The 16,896-nt window shown below is 36.3% G+C and overlaps 4 protein-coding genes and 2 non-coding genes across 9 annotated transcripts; 2 read left to right on the top strand and 4 right to left on the bottom strand.

Annotated features, from left to right (window-relative positions):
- Window positions 1-772: 772 nt before the first annotated feature.
- Window positions 773-6,923, top strand: AT4G35240 (DNA-directed RNA polymerase subunit beta, putative (DUF630 and DUF632)). 4 transcript variants are annotated; one of them, NM_119690.2, is made up of 6 exons: window positions 773-940; window positions 3,468-4,907; window positions 5,020-5,216; window positions 5,318-5,541; window positions 5,634-6,377; window positions 6,466-6,911. In NM_119690.2, the coding sequence occupies exons 2-6, from the start codon at window positions 3,536-3,538 to the stop codon at window positions 6,524-6,526; spliced, it is 2,598 nt and encodes an 865-aa protein (NP_195250.2). In that variant the 5' UTR covers window positions 773-940; window positions 3,468-3,535; the 3' UTR covers window positions 6,527-6,911. The 4 variants fall into 4 exon arrangements, with proteins under 4 accessions (NP_195250.2, NP_001190921.1, NP_001328299.1 ...); NM_001203992.1 differs by having other exon boundaries at window positions 773-942; window positions 6,466-6,900; NM_001342331.1 differs by having other exon boundaries at window positions 5,634-6,911.
- Window positions 6,924-6,981: 58 nt separating this feature from the next.
- On the bottom strand, window positions 6,982-7,814 carry AT4G03385. The gene is made up of 2 exons (NR_144049.1): window positions 7,726-7,814; window positions 6,982-7,130 (listed from the first exon to the last, which is right to left on the bottom strand). It is a non-coding gene; the product is annotated as an uncharacterized misc_RNA (transcript).
- A 1,687-nt stretch (window positions 7,815-9,501) lies between these two features.
- Window positions 9,502-12,768, top strand: BSK1 (BR-signaling kinase 1). Its single transcript, NM_119689.4, has 9 exons — window positions 9,502-10,172; window positions 10,263-10,398; window positions 10,588-10,721; window positions 10,820-10,925; window positions 11,051-11,136; window positions 11,496-11,684; window positions 11,766-11,930; window positions 12,018-12,131; window positions 12,281-12,768. The coding sequence occupies exons 1-9, from the start codon at window positions 9,819-9,821 to the stop codon at window positions 12,533-12,535; spliced, it is 1,539 nt and encodes a 512-aa protein (NP_567980.1). The 5' UTR covers window positions 9,502-9,818; the 3' UTR covers window positions 12,536-12,768.
- A 160-nt stretch (window positions 12,769-12,928) lies between these two features.
- On the bottom strand, window positions 12,929-13,023 carry U6.6. Its single transcript, NR_142256.1, has one exon. It is a non-coding gene; the product is annotated as an other RNA (small nuclear RNA).
- Window positions 13,024-13,381: 358 nt separating this feature from the next.
- Window positions 13,382-15,289, bottom strand: AT4G35220 (Cyclase family protein). The gene is made up of 6 exons (NM_119688.4): window positions 14,819-15,289; window positions 14,692-14,736; window positions 14,479-14,551; window positions 14,313-14,410; window positions 14,119-14,189; window positions 13,382-14,019 (listed from the first exon to the last, which is right to left on the bottom strand). Exons 1-6 carry the CDS (start codon window positions 15,222-15,224, stop codon window positions 13,894-13,896), a joined length of 819 nt encoding a protein of 272 aa, NP_567979.1. The 5' UTR covers window positions 15,225-15,289; the 3' UTR covers window positions 13,382-13,893.
- A 331-nt stretch (window positions 15,290-15,620) lies between these two features.
- Window positions 15,621-16,636, bottom strand: AT4G35210 (carrier protein (DUF241)). The gene has a single exon (NM_119687.2). The coding sequence runs from the start codon at window positions 16,430-16,432 to the stop codon at window positions 15,680-15,682; it is 753 nt and encodes a 250-aa protein (NP_195247.1). The 5' UTR covers window positions 16,433-16,636; the 3' UTR covers window positions 15,621-15,679.
- Between the last annotated feature and the right edge of the window lie 260 nt (window positions 16,637-16,896).

Here is a 16,896-nt window from a genome sequence, read left to right as displayed (position 1 = left end):
TCGAAGTGGAGTATAGTAAAAATTAAAGTGCACTAGCAAATCAAATAATTGGACCTTCATTATAAGCCAAAGAAAGACAAAAAAAAAACGACGGTGTTATCTAGATCCCAGAATGGGAAAAAGTAATGGTGTTGAGCTTGAACGTGCTTAACTTGATAAGCTAAAGAAAGTGAGGAAAATAAAATGATAGGGACAAGAAGACGAAGAAGACGTCACAATGCATTAAATTCAATGTTTTAGCACAGTACTGTTAAATATTCCTTTTTAAATTTCACTTCTACATTACAAACACTTCAAGTATACTATAAAGTATTTACTTCATCACTCTTTCCCCAAAATGTAACAATCAATTGACTTATTGAAGTTGGGTAGGGGACCAAAGTATAACTTTCTCAAAATATCCTTACCTCTGAATCAACAGGCCTCTTCTTATATTCTGCACCTAACATCACTAAGATTTTGGACATTTGTCAAATAATTTTGCATGACAATTATATATGATCTCAACTATTTTGGATTTCAGGTAAAGCATGAATACTAATTAACTTTTGCCATATGAAACCACCTATATATGTTATTGAGTAATTGGGCTTTTGTCCACACTCCCCGTACGTACCATTTATATAATCCTCTTTTCATGAATTCGTAACAGTGTGGCACTTGGATACTCTATTATGTTCGTTCATGCGAGTTGGCATGAGATGTTACGAGTTTTGTCAACATTTTCATCTCGGACGGTAAAAGTATAGAGATTCAAGGGACCATTTTTCTAAAGAGAGTAGTGCCAATTACTAATTGAATCATCTGCAATACAGTGAATAAGATTTATTTGGTCTCGTTACAATAAATGTTTTAAACGGAAATTTATTAAGTTGGTTCATTTGTTTAGCAGTATATGGTTCCAATTATCCCTTCTTCTTCTTTTTTTTTTTTTTTTTTTGTGTAGAGAAAACACATGGATTTTTGCTATATAAAACATTAAAATGGCCAACTACAATTCGAAATCATCACACGCATTATTTTGTTTTTGGTTGAAATCTTAGCGCTAAATCTAAAGATGTATAAGCTTTTTTTATCATTTGATTCAACTCAAACACTAACCTAAAATAGGAATACTTTAATTTCTTTTCTTTTTTTACTTTCAGTTACCATGTGCGATAAAAAAGCAGACATATCAATTAAGTGAAACACCAAATTTATTTGTCTTAATTTTGGAAAGGATAAAGGATCTAGCATATATGCAGCAAAAAGGCAAATATTATGACCAAAAAAAACAAGACAAATATAAAAAGGAAAAAAGAGTTTAATAAAAAAAAGTTAAAAGAAAACAGAAGGGACAAAAAGAGTTGCTTCTGCATCAAGTTATTCTGCGTAAATAACATTTATATATCAGTTACAAGGCTTCCATGCTAAGTATCATCCTTATCGGATGTCAAAATATCCGAAGGCTTTGTTTGATTTCTCTACATTATTTTTGTGATATATATAGTTCGTCACCACATTTTTTGTCGCTACGGACCTGATTTGGTTTCTTGTGACAATGTGCATATATAGTCATTACTAATACAGTAATATATATCTTCTAGACTGTTCGTTCTAGTCGGTCGACACAAGTTTTTAAAAAATCGTTGTTGTGCGAAATTGTGAATCCGGTTAATCAAAATATATCTGTTTTGTTTTGTTTTGTAGAAACATGTCTTTCGCATGTTCTTTAAAACATATCTATGTAAATAAATGTGCGTAACATATATAACGCAAACAAAATTCACGTGTTTCTTCAGATATCTGAAGATAGTAACATAACACCTTAGAACAAAGATTTCGATGTCGTTAAAGGGTTACTATATACTTGAGTGCGCTATCAAGTAGTTTCTCTCCTGCAACTCTCGCTACAAGCTTTTATTCGTGTGTTTACATTTAAATTGTCCACACACCTCGTCACGCACTTTTAGCCTTCTTCATTTTGATTTTTAGGTCCATAATATTTTATATATAAGTAGTTCAAGCAGTTAAAGAAATGTTATTTTAGCAGTAACTATCAGAATTATGTACAAATTCTATATTAGAAAAAAAAAATCCCTCATCGTTGTTTCAGCCCAAAAAAACGTTATAGAGTGAAGATCCAAATTTATTTATTTTTTTAAAAAAATCCCAAAACACATGGTTGACTCTTGCAATTTTGTTTAAATTGACCCTTTAATGCTACGATAAAAAGTATATATACCGTTTTAATTTGCGGAGTACCGATCTCAATAACAAATAGCAATACCGAAAACGTTAATAACGTTTATCTCTTAAGATTTTAAACTATTTTATACTATTCGTTTACTGTTTTTTTTACTCTGACTAGTTTTTATTTGTGCTGGTTTCACCAATCGATATCGATTACTAGATGCTAATTAAATTTCTAATAAGCTTGTTTTGTTCAGATGATAATATAAAAAATCAATTCAACAAAAAAGAGTCAGTCTAGTCAATGAGAGAGGAAGAAACATGACGACGTTAGCATCACACCTGAAGCCTGAAGTGCCTGAAAGCTAACAAACATCGATTTTAGTTACGTCTCTAGTTTGAACACACCAAACCAACAACTGTAGTACTATTTTAAATCAAAACAAATTCCATTACATTCCTTTGAGAATAATCAATAAATCAATTACTACTAATTAATAGCAAGACATAAGTTCAATACGAATCTCATCACTTAATTTCTTACGTTACCCGTTACCATCAACATGTCGAATTTAAATTGTCCAAATCAAATACTGTCGTTACGTAATTAAAGAACATAATTAAGGGAATGACACAAAAATGGTCAAAACGAGTCAAAGTTACCGTCAAACCAAACCACAAAGCCAAAGTAGAAAAGTAGTCCACTTATACTTACACGTTATTATTAACATAAAGATCAAAAATTACTAGTAGTACTACCGTATCTCTTTTTCTAAGATCCATGTCTGAATCTCTCTCAAAGTACTGTCCTAAAAAGGTTAAATTTTCCCAACAAAAAAAATCTACCGTGTAAGAATTTTCAGGTTAATTAATTTTCTGAAAAAGGAGATTATGGTAAATTATAAAAAAAAAGAAAAGAAAAAAACACCGACTCAATCCTATGGAAGAAACGGACGAAAATCTCGGTGCTGGCAAGATTCCTTCACAGTCCTTTTGCTGTTTTTTTTTTCTTTCTTTCTTCTTCTTCATCTTCTTCAGCTAATATCATTCATTTTTATCTCTTTTTTTATCTTATAGAGAAAACAATCACTTCTTTCATTTGTATGTAATCTCTATCAACATCAACCCACACCATCTTTGCCCCTTATGCGCCTCCATCTCTTATTCCTCTCACCTACCTTTCTTTCTCTTTCTTTACGAAAAGTCTTTTAATTTCAATTCTCTACACCTGATTTCAAATCTTGGGTCTCTCTCTCTCTCTCTCTTTTTTTTTTTTCTTTATAATTTAATTTAAGTTGATTCTTTTTTTTTTGTTTCTTTTTTTCTTTGTTGTTTTGGGTTTGGAATCATATTATTGAGTGTTATGGGTTGTACAAGTTCTAAGCTTGACGATCTTCCGGCGGTTGCTCTTTGCCGTGAACGCTGTGCTTTCTTAGAAGCTGCTATTCATCAACGTTACGCTTTAGCTGAATCACACGTGGCTTACACTCATTCGCTTCGAGAAATCGGTCACTCTCTCCATCTTTTCATCAATCACCACCACCGTTTCGTCGCTTCCGGCGGCGCTAACGTCGGTGATTCTCCTCGACTTAATCTTCCTCCTCAGAGAAAAGGTGACCTTGACGACGAAGCAACAAATTCCCCAAAAAAACAAAAGCTTGCTTCTTCTCACCACAACCACAACCACGCTCACTCGGGTTCCGGTTCTGATTCGGGTCATCTCGAATTCGATTCAGATTCCGACGAAGATGAAGAAGACGACGACGACTTGGATTTGGATTCGTTGCATCACCACTCTCCTCCCCACCACCATCTCGGCAATTTCCCTATTCCCGAATCAGCACCAATGGGCGGATACATGGAACAACAACCGGGTTATATAAACCCGTACCCGAATCCAGATATGATGGGGCATCCTTACTCTGGAGGAGGAAGTTATATGCACATGAATTACATGAAGAACAAATCCATGCCTCCTTCAGTTGTCTATGAGCAAAGACCAACTAGTCCTCAACGAGTCTACATAGGCGAATCATCATCTTCATATCCATATCCTCCTCAAAATTCATATTTTGGATACTCAAATCCAGTACCCGGACCCGGACCAGGATACTACGGTTCTTCTTCTGCTTCTACAACTGCTGCAGCAACAAAACCGCCACCACCTCCACCGTCGCCGCCTAGGTCTAACGGTTGGGATTTTTTGAATCCCTTTGATACTTATTATCCTCCGTATACTCCGAGTCGAGATTCGAGAGAGTTAAGAGAAGAAGAAGGTATACCGGATTTAGAAGACGATGATTCACATTACGAAGTTGTTAAAGAAGTTTACGGCAAACCAAAATTCGCCGCCGGTGGTGGTCACCAACCAAATCCCGCCGCCGTACACATGATGAGGGAAGAGTCCCCGTCTCCGCCGCTTGATAAATCCGGTGCTAGTACTAGCGGTGGAGGTGATGTCGGAGATGCATCTGCGTATCAGTCTAGACCAAGTGTGTCGGTGGAGAAAGAAGGGATGGAGTATGAAGTTCACGTTGTTGAGAAGAAGGTTGTTGAAGATGAGGAACGGCGGAGTAATGCCACGGCGACACGTGGTGGTGGTGGAGGAGGAGGGCCACGTGCGGTGCCTGAAGTTGCGAAAGAGATTGAGAATCAATTCGTGAAAGCTGCAGAGTCAGGAAGTGAGATTGCTAAGTTACTTGAAGTTGGGAAGCATCCTTATGGTCGTAAACATGGTAAAGCTTTGATCTTTTTACAATGTTGTTACTTAAAGTTTTCAGCTTTCTGTAATTGGTTAAGTAAAGTTTTGAACTTGTATTTGTTTTGTGTCGTGTGAATTGGAAGCAGCTGCTTCGAAGATGTTGCACGGTGTTACTCCTTCGTTACCTTCTACCTCTGGAGGAACTTCTTCGTCTGCTGCTGCTGCTGTTGTGCCACCTACTTATGCAGATATTGAAGAAGAGCTTGCTTCGAGGTCGAGGAATCTTTCTTCGACGTTGCACAAGCTCCATCTTTGGGAGAAGAAGCTTTATCATGAAGTCAAGGTAATGGTTGATTTTGTTTTTGTATCAAATCTTTGATCTTAGAACACTGTTCGGTTCTGTTCTGTTCCTTTGTTCTGAAGAGAGAGTTGTTCTTTGTGTAGGCCGAGGAGAAACTGCGTCTAGCTCACGAGAAAAAGCTTAGGAAGCTAAAGCGTTTGGATCAAAGAGGTGCCGAGGCTATCAAAGTAGATAAAACGCGGAAATTAGTGAGAGATATGTCCACAAAAATACGGATTGCGATTCAGGTTGTCGACAAAATATCCGTGACGATTAATAAGATAAGAGACGAAGACCTGTGGCCGCAACTGAATGCATTGATTCAAGGGTAAATATAAACTTGTCTTCTCCAAATATATACAATGTTCTAGATATTTGCAATTGTAGCGCTAATCAAATGTTGATATCGGTTTTAATTAGGCTTACAAGAATGTGGAAAACAATGCTTGAATGTCATCAAAGTCAATGTCAAGCTATTAGGGAAGCACAAGGTTTAGGCCCGATAAGAGCAAGCAAGAAACTAGGCGATGAACATCTAGAAGCGACGAGTTTGCTTGGACATGAACTTATTAATTGGATATTGGGATTCTCTAGCTGGGTTAGTGCGCAGAAGGGTTATGTAAAAGAGTTGAATAAATGGCTCATGAAATGTCTTCTGTATGAACCTGAGGAAACACCTGATGGGATAGTTCCCTTTTCACCTGGTAGGATTGGGGCTCCACCTATCTTTGTCATCTGTAACCAATGGTCTCAAGCTCTGGATAGGATATCTGAGAAGGAAGTTATTGAGGCAATGCGTAGTTTCACTACAAGTGTGCTTCAGCTTTGGGAACAAGATCGGTTAGATACGATGATGACGGGGCATGGTGATTCAGAGAAGAAAGTCAGGAACATGGACAGAGAAGAACAGAGGATACAGAGAGAGATTCAAGCATTGGAAAAGAAAATGATTCTTGTGGCACCGGGTGATGGTAACAGTCTTTCGATATCCGGCAACGTTGTTTACCAAAGCGATACTAGCAGCGATAGTTTACAAGGTAGTTTGCAACGGATTTTTGAAGCTATGGAGAGATTCACTGCTGAATCGATGAGAGCTTATGAGGATCTCTTAGAGCGCACCAATGAAGAAACTGCACCACGGGAACTTGAGGAAGAAGAGGAGGAGTAAAAAAGCAAAACAGGAAGAAGAGGTTTGCTTGTCAATTCAATTTGAATCCCATGATCGAGCTGTTTGCTGATCTTGCAATGCCAGAATACTCGGTTTTGCGCGTCTGAGACTCGGGCAAAAAGCGCCTTTCAGGATGATGATCTAAGAGGAGGCAGGAACCGTCTGGTGAACCTAGGCATTTTATGAAATTGGCTTTGAACCGGATGGTTTTGATGCCATGGTGGAGAAAGGTTTGTGATAACTTGACAGTTAGTAGCCACATATGACACAAGTCACAGATATGAGTTGAGTCTAATAATTTAATGTTTGGGTCTTTGTAGATAAGACGCTTAGGACAAAACTTATGATATAATTCTCAACAATTCTTTTTGTAAAATCCTAAGGTAGGATATATATAGCTCAGGCAAATCTTTTTTTTTTTTTTTTTTTGATCTCGGTGTATTATTTCTCTGTCCAAATATGCTTTGTTCTTGAGCAAATGGACTGACTTTTAGTGTGGAGTAAAGTTCGGTTTATATTCTAAGACAAAACAGAAAAACCAATTCGAATCTTATTAGATTTGGAAAATTTCATACTATTCAAAAGAATCGCAATCACAATGGACAAGTTCCAAAATACAATGTGGCAGAACAAGGATCATCCATAAGAATCTTGTTCTCATCGATTACTTTAGTAAATCCAAACGAACTTACTTTTCTTCCCTTGCCTTTGTTGTTCATTTGGATAGTATTGATACATTCCGCACAAAACTGCAACATGAGATTTTTACAATTAACTCTGAAACTCCAAAAATAAAACTCACAAAACTTCTGTTCTTTCACGTCTCGGAGTGATCACATCACACGTCTCTTTCCAACTTTTCGTAAACGATAATTTTGTACCATTGCAAAGTAAATAAATCACATCCATGATTTTCAAATCATACTGGTCGCCTTCTGTTTTTACTTTTTACCGAACTATTTGCAGAAACTATATAACGTACGCAGCATTATAAACTAATCTAATTAGTTATCAAATAAATACTGATATTTAACATGCGAAGTTTTATGTTTTGCCTCATCGTTCTCGTGTTGGCTCTTAAAAAACCATGTTATGTAGATCGGAGATAAAAGTAGTGAACGATTTACGTGAAAGAGATATTCGTTAAAAGTTAGTGTTTCATGATATCCAATTATGCATGGCCAACAAGATACTAGGCTTAGCTAGATAACTATAGTACGATAAAATAGAGAAGTACTATTTCCAATCATTAGCCTGGCCACTGACCACTTCAAACATTAATGATTCTCGTGAAACTATAATAATATTTAAACCCAATCGTCTCAAGAGTAATCTCGACTATACCTGCGCCAATAGTTCTCGGTTCTTGAAGCTGCCGTGCCTAACATGATTAGCGAACTATTTCCAATCATTAGCCTGGCCTCTGGCCAGCTTCAAACATCAATGATTCGTGTGAAACTATAACAATATTTAAACCCAGTGGTCTCAAGAGTAATCTCGACTAGTCCATGCGCCAATAGTTCTCGTCTTGAAGCTGCCGTGCCTAACATGAATAGCGTGAACTTGACGTCTCATGTGTCAATCTTTTTTTTTTGTTTCTCTTTATTAGTAATAATAAAATGAAATAAAGTTAATAACATGCAGAGAATAAGTGCCAGAAGTTATTATTGCGATCCAACCAAAGGTTAAATAATCAGTACTTATTTAGTATTAAAATATAAGTAGAGATAGTGCTTGAGCATCTAATCATATAAGAAAAGCCAATTACTCTGGAGAATCATCGGATCACTTCACTCTTTGCCTTTTCTACACAAAGAGACAGCTCTTGTGTTCTTGAAAGCTTAAAGCTCTGTTTTCCCCAAAGCTATATGTGATGGGTATTACAAATAGCAAGCATACTTTTCATTTCCATACATCTAAATTGAGAATATACCAATTATTGTCCTTTTGGGTGGTCATTGGAGTTTATTCATTAAGATTTTGCAGTTTTTTTTTTCCAAACCTTTGATCATTTTTTAAATGATACTATTATATTATTTTCTCAATCAAATTATTTTAAGATAAATATCAACTTATCGTTTAATAGTAATGTGTATATAATGTAATAATTGATTTTAATGTTGAAAAATAGTATTTCTAGGTTTCCAAACTAAATTAAAATGAAAGTACAAATGTTTGATAATTTTACGGTGTATTTTCTGTAGGATTTTGGTGTTATATCCACATAATCTATCTATAATTAATAAAATATATACAAGTAAACCGTTGAAAGTTTGGAAGCTTAATCCATATTTTGACCATGTTTTGTAGTACTAGGCTAGCCGTCTTTATTAAAAAAAGTACCGCGTAACTACATCTAGTTCAAATTTGGTAATCTCTAATATGAGGTTCTAAATTAGCAAAATCATATTTTAAAGAATTTATAACATTTAGCCATATTTGTCTTAGGTTCCAAATAATACATAGTTCCAAAGGCAAATAAACTGTCTTTTATGGTTTAGAAAGATTTCTGCCTTGAGAGTAAACTTCTTAAAATAAGGTTAATTCCAAGAGATTTGATTCCAGTTTATTTCTAGGAATAACACAAAGAAATAATCATTTTTGGTAAACAAGATAATCAGAACTCAAACGGAAAGAAATATGTCAGTCTGTCAAATCCATTAAGAAAATTGATATTCACTTCTACTCTATTTAGAAGGCACGTCAATAATTCAGAAAAATAAACCAAGTGCATGCGATAATGCAAAAGAACACATAAATCCAAAATATCACAAGGTTACAAAGTCAACTTCTAAAACTTCATATTTTCTTCACACGCTTCTCTTTACATTTATACACAAAGTACGAATTACCTTTTGAAATAAGTTGCTAGGTACTTAATATTTATAAGAAAAACAAAACAAAAAACTTTGGGTTGAAATGGGAATGTTCGTTGAATAAATAAGAAAAAAATCGAGAAAGCAAAAGTAGGAATGGTTGATGATAAGTCACTCCATTCACAAACAATTTGAGCTGTCAATAATGTGATTTTCCAAAATCTCTTTTGGTACCACAATGTTTTAAATCATTGGACATCGGAATCAATTTATTGTATTATAGTATCGTAGTATACAAAAGAAGTTGGCTTCTTCTGTTTTTTTTTGGCTCTGCAGTTTTCAAATCCATTGTTTTAAAATAAAACATAATTCGACTTCATAATTATAATCAAAGTGTTAATCTTTGAATTTTAATAATCTAATATTAGTGGTACCATATTGACAAGAAGGAGACAATGTCACAGAAACTTACCTCAGGAGTCAAAACAGAAGAATTGAAAAGAAAAAAGAAGAAATAAAAATTGGATTTTTATATTTGTTTCGACCACTATCAACTCTTTCTCTCTCTTACAAGGAGCGAAAGAGAAACACTTTCCGACTTGGGTAAGGAAAAAGAGTTTGATGGGTTGTTGTCAATCCTTGTTTTCCGGCGATAACCCACTTGGGAAAGATGGAGTTCAGCCGCAACCACTATCTCAAAACAATCACGGCGGAGCTACGACGGCTGATAACGGCGGAAGCGGCGGAGCTAGTGGTGTAGGCGGCGGAGGAGGAGGAGGAGGAATCCCATCTTTCTCTGAGTTCTCTTTCGCTGACCTTAAAGCAGCTACAAACAACTTTAGCTCAGACAACATCGTATCAGAAAGTGGTGAGAAAGCCCCAAATCTTGTCTACAAAGGCCGACTTCAGAACCGTCGTTGGATCGCTGTCAAGAAGTTTACTAAGATGGCTTGGCCTGAGCCTAAACAATTTGCGGTAAGCTAAAAAAAAAAACAGAACCTTTTAATTTGATTGAATATTTGTTTTCTGAAATCTGTTTTGTTTTGTTTCTTCAATTTGTTTCAGGAAGAAGCATGGGGTGTGGGGAAATTGAGGCATAATCGATTAGCGAATTTGATTGGATATTGTTGTGATGGAGATGAGAGGCTTCTTGTTGCTGAGTTCATGCCTAATGATACTCTTGCTAAGCATTTGTTCCATTGTATGCTTTTTCTCCTTCTTTTATTGCCTCTTGTCTAAAGCTGGGAACTTTAGTAATGTTTGCTGATATTAGGAGCTTGCATTTATGGTTTATGTTAGATGGATGAAAAGAGACTACTTTAGGTGAATTATAATGTCTTAAAAGGTGAATTTTTGTTTCTTATCTTGTTGTTGTTTTGGTTATTCACAGGGGAAAATCAGACAATTGAGTGGGCTATGAGGTTGCGAGTAGGATATTACATAGCTGAGGCTTTGGATTATTGTAGTACTGAGGGTCGTCCATTGTACCATGATTTGAATGCTTATAGGGTTCTCTTTGATGAGGTATTATTATTTTCTTCTCAAGAGTTATTTATTTCGTGTTTAAGAGATGCCCTGTCTCGTTGCGGTGCCTAACAAGTATATTGGAATGAATATGGTAGGATGGTGATCCTCGTCTCTCATGTTTTGGCTTGATGAAGAACAGTAGGGATGGTAAAAGTTATAGCACAAATTTAGCTTATACACCACCTGAATATCTAAGAAATGGTAAAGCAACTTGTTTATACTCTATAGATTATTATACAATCAACATAAAACTCAAATTTATAGTTTTTGCACTGAAACTTCTTGAAGCAAAGATGGATCTCAGTGTGATAAATTTTGTGTTGCAGGAAGAGTGACACCTGAAAGTGTTACGTATAGCTTTGGAACTGTCCTTCTGGATTTGCTTAGCGGAAAACACATCCCTCCAAGCCATGTAAGTTCCTATCTTTATGTTTTAGTAGGATGAATTGTACTACTACTAATATGTGTTTTGGTGAAATTATCTTCTCATTGGTCATGCTTTTGTTTTAAGTTATGTGAAGCTCTCGTAGTAGGTCATTGACCATGGTTTCTAGAAACTGTATAATACTGCTCTGTCATCATCTCTCTTGAAATTAGCTAAGATATGTGCCACGCTCTTGTTCTTTAACCACTGTCTATCAGATTTAGCTCTCAATATGTATTATGGGCAAGGTATTAGTGATTCTTGGTTCTTGCATATTTAATCTTGATAAATGTCCATGTCATATAGTATCAATTGAATAAGATTTGTGGTATTATCTTCTTCTCTAGGCTCTCGATATGATACGAGGCAAGAATATTATTCTGTTGATGGATTCACACCTCGAAGGAAAGTTCTCAACAGAAGAGGCTACTGTAGTGGTCGAACTCGCCTCTCAATGTTTACAATATGAGCCTCGAGAGAGACCAAATACAAAAGATCTTGTTGCAACACTTGCACCATTGCAAACTAAATCAGACGTAAGCTAGACATCTTGAAACTCCCAATCTTGACCGAGTTCTTAAATTTCGTCTTTTAAGTGTTAAATATTTTGGGTACAGGTTCCATCTTATGTGATGCTTGGAATAAAGAAGCAAGAGGAGGCACCTTCGACTCCACAGAGACCACTTTCGCCATTAGGTGAGGCCTGCTCAAGAATGGATCTCACAGCTATTCATCAGATTTTGGTCATGACACATTACAGAGACGACGAGGGCACAAACGAGGTAATCAAATGGTAGTTTTGGTTTCAATTGCTAAAATGCTTTAAAAAGAGTCTTGACTAACTTTTGGGGTTTATCTATGGATTTCAGTTATCATTCCAAGAATGGACTCAACAAATGAAAGATATGCTTGATGCACGGAAACGCGGTGATCAATCTTTCCGCGAGAAAGATTTCAAAACAGCCATCGACTGTTACTCACAGGTCTTGATTTCTGGCTACTTCTTCTTACATTTCCGCTCAGTATTAGTATCGGATTTTTGGTTATGGTTAAAGCCAGATTTGCCAAAAAAATTTTGTTTATCTGGATATAGTAGAACTCATATGGTTACATACATTGCTTCTGTGGACAGTTCATTGACGTTGGAACAATGGTATCTCCAACTGTATTTGGTCGGCGAAGTCTATGCTACTTACTATGCGATCAACCAGATGCAGCACTACGCGACGCAATGCAAGCGCAGTGTGTGTATCCGGATTGGCCAACAGCTTTCTACATGCAGTCTGTGGCATTAGCGAAGCTGAACATGAACACAGACGCAGCCGATATGTTGAACGAAGCAGCTCAGCTCGAAGAAAAGAGACAACGAGGCGGCAGAGGATCTTGATTCTTGAGACACAAAGTGTTACATCTTGTTGTAAAATTTGATGAGCTTCAAGAATTCTTTTTAAGAAGAAGAGAAAGAAAAAATACGGTTAAAAACTTGTTGCTGGATTGTTTGATTGGGGATGTAATGTAACCATAGGGAGAGAAAACAATTGAATGTTTGTTTGTATGCAATACATGTTGTAAGTTTTAATGGTCAAATGTTTCGAAAATACAAATTGCTCTTTTCATCGATCATGTTCTTCTGCTCTTCAAACTCAGACTTAACATGGTGTAAGTGGAGTGATTTTGCTTTCCAAATCAATGTTAAGACTCATGGCATTAGTAAGCAAGATTGTACTGATTCTCTTTCGGATAATTTTGAAATCCAAAAGAATCGTTGTGGAAAATTTTGCAAAAAAAATTTGGACCATTTCTCGATTTATGCGTGTCATCGCAGGGCCATGCTAATCTTCTCTGTATCGTTCCAATTTTATCGGATGTCTCCGAAGGGACAATGACTTAGATCACTCCAACGCTTTATAAACGCAGCTTTTGCTCTTCACGTAATCGATGTGGGACTTTTTATTGGTTGTCATTGTTAATAACTTAAATGGGCCTCTCCCTCTCATTCTTTGTAAGCCCAATTAACATTATTGATCATAATTCCCAACTTAAGAATATAAAGCCTTTTATTTTAAGTAAACACAAAGCTAGTAAAGCTCAATTTCAAATACATAAGCTTAATGGGGGAATTCATCTCGTTGCAGTCTATAGAAATTGTTTATTTTATTGACATAAATCATAGGACGTTGTATTGAAAGAACAAAAACAGTTACATCTTAAGAATATGTTGACAGAAATAGACTAAAGTTACATCTTTAGGAATGTTTGATGTTGCAGAGCCCGAAGTAGCCTCACTCGTTGGATTTTTCCTTGTCACAAGTCTCGAAACACTGATATATGGTTGAGACAGCAAGCAAGATTCCGGTCGGTTACGAGTATTACCCTCTGTATTTATAGAGATTAGAGACGGTTGAAGACATAAAACCAAATCTGAATATGATCAGGAAAACAAAAACCTATTTCAACAAGGATTTATATGTTATGAACTTTTCCCTATTTGATAATTAGTACAACCTTGACAGATTAAGAGAATTTTTAATTTATTTATTGACATATACATAGAAATGAAAAATCTTTTTTCTTCGGTGCTTCATTATCATCAACTTGGTCTTCTCTGCATCTCTCTTATTTCTTCCTACTTCAATCTCCATATTGGTTGCATAAATCTAGCACAAACTGATATTCAGTTCATAAGCTAAGCAAGCTTTTGATTACGGACAATTTCGGATTTGGCAGGTTTGTGATGGGAGAGAATCAATCGATGAGGATGCAACGAATTGGAGACCCTTCTGCTCCAACCAGTCTTAGAGGTAAGCAATGGACAGAGTAGAGTCCTGCCTTCACACCATCCAGCTTCAACCCCTCCACGAGTATAGTCTCCTGTCAAGGTTTTATGATTTTCTCAACCATCAATATCAAATCTACACTGTTTTGGATTCATCTAGTTAGCAAGACTTAAGGACAATAATGCTTGCTTACCCGGTCTTTTAGGAATACTAGGTGGGATGGAATAAGATCATCATATGCAGCTACTGATAGATAATCAATCCCTATATTTTGACATTGATACACCAAAACTCAGCTTAGAGATCACTTCACCAATACACAACCAACAATTCTAAGTCAAAAAATCAAATCTTCATATAAACAAGGAGAACAGAAATCTTCATTACCAACAAGTTTGATGTCTGTGTTGTCTACCAACCATTGCGCACCATCCTTCATGAATCCGACATAGCTTGTATCAAATTCTTTCTTGAACATAAGACGCCTGAAACGTTTTCACTCATTTCAGAAACTCAAAAGCTTATTACTGGTAAGTTCTAGAATCAATACTACCTGTCAGTGTTCAATGTTCTGAAAAGCACACGACTAACTCCTTTTGGAATGTGAAGAGATTTCATCACTTCAGCTACACAATCAAATCAATACAAAGAACAAGATCATCGCCTAAACACAAACTTCTTATTAGCACTCATCACTGTCTTCTAATCACTACCTCACACAAAACTATGAAGTCAATCAATCTAATCAATCAAAGTCGCAACTTACCAGTAATGTTCTTATCCTTTGGAACATCAACCAACAACGCAAGACCTACAAGCAAAATCCAAATCCTTCACCAAATTGAGAGATAATACAAAAATGAAAAAAAAAAAAATGGATTTGTAGATCATACCATTGAGGACTTGAAGATCAAGCGAGTCAACATCAAAGCCAGCATCGTAATACTTGTCATAGACGTGACCAGGTGAATCAACATGAGTACCAGTGTGCGTGGGAATCTTCATTTCAGAGTTATTAGCAAGAGATCCGTTCTTCATACTCGCAGCTAACCATAGGAACCGTCCGATTCCTTCCGATGAGTCCCACGACGGCATCTCCGGAGTGTAACGGTGACTGATGTCATAGATTTTGCCATTCCCGTAGACTTCACGGCGAATGGGTTTAAGTTCATCGGTGAAACCTCCGTCGATAGGAGCGGTTCCGGGAATAGAAGGATAGGCATTGGAAGCACCGGCGGAGATAAGAAGAGAAGGGAGAGAGAGGAGTGTGAGGAGGAAGAATAATGGAGGAACGGCCATTGTTAGGTCACTGGTTGGTGATTACGATCATCACGAAGAAGATGAATTGATTTTGACCATTTTGGGGTTGTTTAATTTATGGGCCTGAATTAATTATAGGCCCAAATCGTCATGACAATTAAAACAGAGCAAATCGTTTCTTGGTGCGAAAGTAACAAGTCCACTAGTTGACACATGCAAGCAAAGTAGCAAACCCATTGTCTCATTGAAGCATACGATACTAGAATTTCATACCATAAAGTAATTTTTTCCAATTATCAATATAATAAAATATGTAACAATTGCAACCATAAAAGTTGTAAAATTCTTGTTCCTTGGAATTTTTGAGTTCTTATGTTGAGAAAGAAAGAAGAAATGGTAGAACTTAAATGTTTCAAAGAATGTTGTATTAGTTTTGTGTTAGTTAACATTTACGTATTCTATATGTACAAAAAATTTGTGGGTACAATGATTTATTAGATGTTAAGAATAGAGACTCTGTATTTGATCAATGATTTAGAGAGTGACCCAATCCCATCTTCAAGATCTTGAATGCATATTTCTAAGTTCTGCACATCCTCCATTTGTAACGACTTTTCGGATTGGAACTCCATGTCTACTCTTGTGAATTCATTTGCTTCAGCTTCACATGTACCTTTGCTTTGGCTCATCATCTTTGAGACCAGTGACCATTTTCCACAAGCCTTTGATCCGGACATGAAGCTAAATAGACTTTCAAACAAAGCAATTGTTACAGTTTCTGCTTCTCCAAACACAGCCAAAGCGTCGTTTTTGTTTTGGCTTGTTTTTAAACTCTTGAGTACTTTTTCGAATGATTTCTTGAGAAACTTTCTTGAGGCTAAGTATTTCTTGACCTCAGCGGATAGATCTCCACGCTTTCTTCTTACAATCGATTGGATCTCCTTGAGACTCTCTTTCATTTGCGACAAACCATCCTTAGAAATGCTGCATAGGTCCAAGATTTTGATGGATCCATCAAGAAGCTTCTCAATCTGATCTTGAGATAAAGCCTGGTTGGTGACAGATAAGCGAATCATCTTTTCAAGAGAATCATGTAAGTCTTGAAGGTTGCTAAGTCTCTGGCAGATAGAAGATGAAGAAGCTGTCCCAGAAGATCTCAATCGGGTTAATTGCTCATCGACATGAGCGGCTTGAGGGTGTTGCCTTGAAGGGTAGCTGCTAGATCGAACATGGAAGGAGACTGCCATTTTTTTTGTTTGAGCTTTCTTTCTCTGTTTTTGAGATGAAGAAAATGCTTAGATGTTTGTTCTGTCTTCAATGGCTCTCCGGTCTAGACATATATACATCGTTTAAGGAAGGAATCTTATGGTTGTTCAAATCTGAATAATAGAAACCGATGTTTGTGCAATGTCTCCCTCCAACTACTCACCATAACGCATCATCCAACGTACAAAAGCAATATATATGATCACATGGATTATCTACGATTCTGCATCTTATTGGTGTAGTAACATGCACTACCAGCAAGGCTTGTCTCCATAAAGAATATGATATTAGTACCACTCGTGGATACATCAATGTATTAGATATTGTCTGCCTCCTACACTGCAAAATTTGATTTGTTTCAAGTATTTATGAGGCTCTTGTAGTTGTGTCATGAACTGTAATATACTAATATCATGGTGTTGTTACCATCAACTCCAAGGAGACA

Source organism: Arabidopsis thaliana, chromosome 4 (genome assembly GCF_000001735.4).
Source record: "Arabidopsis thaliana chromosome 4, partial sequence".
Taxonomy (NCBI): domain Eukaryota; kingdom Viridiplantae; phylum Streptophyta; class Magnoliopsida; order Brassicales; family Brassicaceae; genus Arabidopsis; species Arabidopsis thaliana.
The sequence above is the reverse complement of the archived record's forward strand: the minus strand, read 5'-3'. Positions and strand labels throughout refer to the sequence as shown.